The following is a 6398-nucleotide window of genomic DNA, read 5'->3' as shown; positions in this document are numbered from 1 at the left end:
AGACTGCTGTTTGCCAAGCCCTGGTCTAAAGAAATGGGTTATGAGACCATTTCTTCTGTGTCTTCTGATTCTTGCAGTCCTAGAACAGGCCTCAAGGCACAGGATGCATTTAATAAATATTTGAATGGTTGATAAAAGCAAACCAAGTATTATAAAATTGCTGTTAATTCTTAGGTTAGCAAGGAAAACAACAATATTGTAAAATGTCCCGGGCACGTGTTGTTTTCTATCAGGCATCATTGTGGCTGTCTTAGCCCATTTTCTGATCACAGTTATTAGTCATGTCACCAAGCGAGGTCCTATTCAAACCAGATGGCTCTAGCCCTAGACTTTCAGAAACTTAAGTCAAAAGGAAGACTTCTAGAAAATGTGGAAATAGCTTTTTATTTAAATACAAAAAATTAGAATTAAGTGTAGGTAAGACTGAGTATTAAAAAAAGCAGACAAGTTAGAACAAAACATTTTATTATTAAAATAAAAACCTTTGTATAAAAGCATTACAGTTCAAAAGCTGTATTTACATTCAATGATTCAAGGTCCAATTATGCATCAAACACTGAACAGGCACAGCGACAGGCTACACATGCAAGTAAATTGGACACACAAACACTTAGATTCCATCTCTACCAAACAATCTGATTAATGCAGAAGACAAGGGGGTACCTACATATGAAATCTGCCCAGGAACTAAATTGGCAGAGATGTCAAGTTAACAAACCGTTCAAAGTTACCCCACCTCAAAAAGGCACTTCTCATTGTCATAAAAGTGCTTACAACCTAAACATGAACCCTGTGCCTAGCTTATAATTTCAAGAAACTGCAAAGAACCACAGACTAGTTATTAATATCAAGTTTCCATGCAAAATGGTCCAAGAATTTATTTGAAATACCTGACATATGAACTGAAATAAACTTGGCAAACTACAATTACACTAAAGTTTTAAACCAAGAATTCAAATTAGCCTGCTCCTGAAGTTTCACCATCCCAATTTCTCAGGATGTCTTTTTATAATAATTTTAAGTGTAACATTGCCGACAAACCTTTGGATCATGGTTGCGGAAGCCAGACACGCCACTTAACCTTGGGGTGGAAGAAACTAGCAGCGACTAAGTCTCAGTTGTATAATAAGCACCATATAAGCACTACACATGGAATACTCCCACAAGAGGCAACTGAGGTGATATACTCCACTTGCAACATAGTTTCTTCCACATGGTTTTAAGACTTTTGTGCCTTGATGTTAAAAATGTCAGCTAGTATGAAGACTGAATCATACCCATTGTTTTTGTGTAAACAAGTTAGAGGGCTGTTCTGACATTCAATAGATCTAGTTAGTTAACATGACTACTGTGTTTCTAAGTGTTTGGGTTTGATGGGTGGATTCCAGAGCTATTTCAATGCCAACTAAATCAAATGCACTTTCATAAAACTGTCATTTAAAAAGAATTCAGAAACTAAGCAGTGGAAGAGGACCATTAGAAATAGAGGGGAATGCTATGAGGTGGGGCCTGGTGGGGGCAGAGGAGAAACTGCAGGAGGGCAAAGTATAACTAGCAATATACCTTCCATGATGCTCCAGAACATGGGTCTAGTGGGATTAACTTGAGTTTCCTATAAAACAGATTGATCATCAAGATTCTTCATTCAGGTTTCAATCAATGACAAAATTGAAAACTTTAACAAGAGAGATTTGAGAAGTGGAAGGCAGGCAGCAAATCTTTCAAATATTATGCTTGCATTTCGAATTCCTGTTTCAGACTGTAAAAGTGAAAAGGGAACATTGTCAGGATATAGTTTTTCAACCTAAGAATTCTCTTTTGAAAGCCTAATTCATTTTAAAAAATGTTTTTATTGAGTTGTAACATACATATGATCAAGCGTACACACCTTAAGTGTGCAACTCGAATTTTACATACACACCCACCTGGGTTACCACCACCCAGATATAACGTCCCCAACACTCCCCATGTTCCCCTTTCCAGTCAATACCCATCCCGCCAGGGATAACCACTATTCTGACCTCTATCATCTCTTTATTAAGACACATAAGTGAATGTAAAATTCAGGCATGGAAGAGAGAAGAAAAAAACAGCCATTACCTTTTCAAGTAAGCATGTACATTCCCAAAGCCATGGTATTTGGCTAAATACACAAGCACCCCAGTCGCACACCGTCCATCTCGCTGCCGGCAGAAACTGCAATTGCAGATTCCTCGACAAGGTGGGCAATGCCAATTCTGAAGAATTGTGAAAAGGAGCCATTAAATCAAACCTTACCTTTCCCCCCAACTTATCTGCTCCTTTTCAACCCTTGAAGGTGGGTATTGTCTATTACATTTAAACCTTTTCTTGGATAAAAAGCTATAAATATGATTAATATGTTAGTCATGCCTAATGTTTCCTTAGGAAACCAGGAGAGAAAGTTACACAGCAGCTACCAGGGATACATGGAGAATCATTTATCTGGATAGTTCAGACCTGAGCACCGTGGAAGCAGCTCATGCCTATGCAGGGCTAACATGTGGATTAAACTGCCTCTCCTAAAAGAACAGCACGTCACAGTAAGGGCTCGATCCTTTCACCGTGCCCTTTTTCTGGCCTCATCAGCTTGCGGCTGACCTTCAAGCCTGCCTCCTCAAGGCACCTACCGCATCCAGCAGAGCATCCCTGACCTCTTCACCATATCGGTTTCGAAGGCAGGGACCGCAGAACTGGCCTCGGACACCCCAGCAGTCTGGGTTTCTGCAGTTTGTTTTGGTATCAATAGTTTTCTGGCGGCATTGATGACAAGTAGAGCCCTACAAATAATAAGCAAATTAAAAAAAAAACACTGATTTTTGTAGAGAAAAATGGCATATTTAAAGAATGTTCTTCTTTGTGGTTGAGTCTGACATTTTGTCTTTGAATCTTATTTCATAGCTGCATAAACATGTATATGCTACACAGTGATCACTTCAATTGGCAGACACAATAGTTAATATTATCAAAACTACTTTAAGAAATGATCTATCAGCCAGACGTCAGTGGCTCGGACCTGTAATCCCAGCTACTTGGGAGGCTGAGGTGGAAGGATTGCTTGAAGCCAAGAGTTTGAAACCAGCTTGGGCAACACAGTGAGACCCCGAGACCCATCTCTTGGAAAAAAAAAAAAAGAAAGAAAAGAAAAGAAAAAGAAATGATCTTATCAATGCCAAAAATAACCTGCCCAAAACCATTTTTATCTTTAGCACACCACTCACCACCTATCTATGTATATACACATAATAGACACAAAATAAATATATGTTGAATGAATCAATTTCTAAATTAGGGGGAAAGATTTAACACCACTGCAGACTTACTAAACAGATAATTCATGTGAAAGAGGGCTAAATACTAGAGATACTATAAAAATCTTTCCTTGTATGGAAAACCACATAGGCACATATCCCATATGCCAAGCCCTTTAGAACTGAGTAACACTCTAGGACAGAAGCTCTCCTTCCTGTCACAGACTTTTACATTCTCAGATGTAATTTAGAGGCTCTTACCAGTGAACGGCTATATATCTTCTCTCGAGAGTTGTTGCAGATGTTCTCTAACTCTTCCTCTGTAATTTCTTCCACTGGGCGAATTATACGTGGAAGGGTCATGGGTCTGGAGCGACGATTTCTGGGCATGTCATCTTCCTGTGAAACGAGGAACATGAAACAAAGTGTCCTTACTGGCACTCCCCAGGTTGCATCTCAGATACTTCATTTGTAATTTCTTCACAGAAAATTCAACCTGGAAATCTTTCTTAGAGCTTATGGAGAGAGGGCAAACCGTAAGCCTACTGTAAGGGTAACTGGACAATATTATGGAAAGGATTCCTACAACTGAGAAGCAACTAAGAAAACCTCTCACTTACTAATAAAATCAGCAAACATGTTTATGTGACATTACATTTAACATGGATCATTTTGTGTTGAGGCTGTATGTGTACCTAAGCCATGGATGTGACACTGGGCCTGTAGCTGATGAAAAACAGAAGAGCAAGTACAAATGCGGAGAACTCACGTTTGTGTAGCCATCTATGGTCTTCCTCTTTCTCACCAACATGTACTTATCCTCTTCCTCTTCTTCCTCTTCCTCCATAGGTAAAGCGCTAAGGGACCCCAGGACCCGGGATCTTGACCTGGTAAGAGGACGAGCTCTTCGTTCAGGGTTTCTCCTGGAAGCAGCACCTGGGAATGTCCGCCTTCGGGGTCTCTTTGATGGCTAAACAAAACACGTATGATGGAACCCATTTATTCCATAATCAAGAGAAGTAGCGCTTTGGAAAATGCACACCTCCTCCTTACCTAAGGATGTTTTAAGTAAAAAGAGAGCTCAATCTTCTCATTTTCTTTGTTCTGTCTATAATGCATGGAAAATGAGCCCAAAACCCATAGAGCCACTGTAAGTTTGCTTTTGTAACGCCAAGCTGTTTCTTTCAAATTGAGAGGCGATCTATTTATTCTTCCACTTAATAAAGATGTAAGAACTGATCTCGCGTTCTAACTTTTCTCTGATGTCTCTTGAGCCTTGGAACACGCTCGTTGTTTCTATATTACACAACAGAGGAGTGTATGTACGTGTGGTTTCCCTTCTTCCCTCCCTGTGTGCTTGCTGCCTTTCTCCTGGGGGGAGGCAGGGAAAAGAAGTCTTGTCTTTTGTACCACAGAAAACACATGAAAGTCCCGAGTTGAACCCACTTAGTTCCTCAGAATATATCATATATGATATTAGGCCATGACTTAGTTAAAAATGTGTGTTTTCCTTCTTTTTCTTCATTGTCAGATTTTAAAAACATGTACTCTGTGCAGGAGGAATGTGCTAAATCTGGGGACATAGAAAAAAAGTTCTCAATCTTCATTCCCTGTCTTTGAGGGGCTTAGTCTAGCTGGGAAAGAAAGAAATAACCAATGAAAAGGGATTTGAGGCTGGGCGTGGTACCGGTAGCTGGAGCCTGTAATCTCAGTGCTTTGGGAGGCGGAGGCAGGAAGATCGCTGGAGGCCAGGAATTTGAGACCAGCCTGAGCAACATGGCGAGTGAGATCCCCATCTCTACAACAAATTTAAAAATTAACCAGGTGTGGCAGCGTGCACCTGTAGTCCCAGCTCCTTGGGAGGCTGGGGGCAAGGGGGAAAGGACTGATTGCACTCCAGCCTGGGCAACAGAGCAAGCCTCTGTCTCAAAAAAGGGAGGATTTAAATGCCACAGGAGCCTAGCAGGGGAAGGCCAAACAACCCAGGATGCGAGGAATATCATCCAGAGATCCGTCAGGGGGCTTTCACTAGTTCCCCTTCATCTGTCTATAAAATAAGGAAATTGCACTTTAAGATATAACACAAAGTTACCTTAGGACTGCCCAAAACACTACTATATAAACAAGGACTTCTACTTACTGAGCTGGGGCCTGGGAGGGAACGTCTTCCAGGGAACAAGCCAGGGAAGCTTTCTAATTCTGACATGAGTTTTGCAAGCTAAAAAGGGAGGAAATTAAACAGAAAGCATTGGCTTAGAATAACTGCTGAAAATGAGCAACTAACTTGTGGAAAATACGCTAGCACATCTCACGGCATTATATTTAATAATAAGTTAACATATTCAAAGAGTTTCTGATTCCCCTATGCATTTAACCCGGTGTTAATCTATTTATAATAGATTAAGAAGATAAGTCAGGGAAAGAAATACATTTTAAAGTACACATTATGAAGACTTCATAACTACACAGAAAATAATTCTTAAGACACAGGTGTAGTAATAAGTCACTTAGAGGGAAGAATTAATTCTAACACATTCAAATTCAGATACCTACCATTGCTTTGTTTTGCTTTATATTTAAAGCCCTTTTCTCCAAGAAATTCATGCCACTTTCATCTTCTGAATCGGAATTGGAGTCAGTCACAGAATTATCTGAGGGTTGAAGGGGCTCTGCTTTTTTGCTGGCTGCTCTCCTGGTGTTTCGTGCTGGAAACTTCATTGCCACTCTGAGAGGTCCAGAGAGTCTGCACTGGCTGCGAGTCCTACAGCCTTCTGGGACTGCCTGCAGCCGCTGGTTAATTAGAACAACTGAGTCATTAAGGACTTGATGACCGGTGGACAAGCTGCACCAGTCTGACTACAAAATCCCTTTTGAACAAAAGACACTTACACCAAATGACTTTTAACTGAACGCTGATAGCTCTGGGTAACAAAATCAAGAATTTCAGGCTGGGCGTGGTGGCACACGCCTGTAATCCTAGCACTCTGGGAGGCCGAAGTGGGCAGATCGTTTGAACTCAGTAATTTGAGACCAGCCTGAGAAAGAGCGAGACCTCATCTCTACTAAAAAAACAGAAAGAAATTAGCTGGACAACTAAAAATATATAGAAAAAATTAGCCGGGCATGGTG

The 6398-nt window shown here is 40.6% G+C and overlaps 1 protein-coding gene across 3 annotated transcripts in view; it reads right to left on the bottom strand.

Moving 5' to 3' along the window:
* Positions 1-363: 363 nt before the first annotated feature.
* Positions 364-6398, bottom strand: part of CDCA7 (cell division cycle associated 7) — a 12555-nt gene continuing 6520 nt past the window's right edge. Inside the window, exons 4-10 of one of the 3 annotated variants that reach the window (XM_012650695.1) lie at positions 5823-6059; positions 5410-5487; positions 4039-4239; positions 3531-3668; positions 2649-2798; positions 2101-2237; positions 364-1759 (exon numbers count right to left, since the gene is read on the bottom strand). In XM_012650695.1, the coding sequence (XP_012506149.1) occupies positions 1729-1759; positions 2101-2237; positions 2649-2798; positions 3531-3668; positions 4039-4239; positions 5410-5487; positions 5823-6059 (972 nt within the window). In that variant the 3' untranslated portion in view covers positions 364-1728. The remainder of the gene's footprint in view (positions 1760-2100; positions 2238-2648; positions 2799-3530; positions 3669-4038; positions 4240-5409; positions 5488-5822; positions 6060-6398) is intronic. The other 2 variants (XM_012650697.1, XM_012650696.1) reach the window with 2 other exon arrangements.

This window comes from Propithecus coquereli, unplaced genomic scaffold (assembly GCF_000956105.1).
Source record: "Propithecus coquereli isolate 6110/MARCELLA unplaced genomic scaffold, Pcoq_1.0 Scaffold34, whole genome shotgun sequence".
NCBI lineage: Eukaryota > Metazoa > Chordata > Mammalia > Primates > Indriidae > Propithecus > Propithecus coquereli.
The sequence above is the reverse complement of the archived record's forward strand: the minus strand, read 5'-3'. Positions and strand labels throughout refer to the sequence as shown.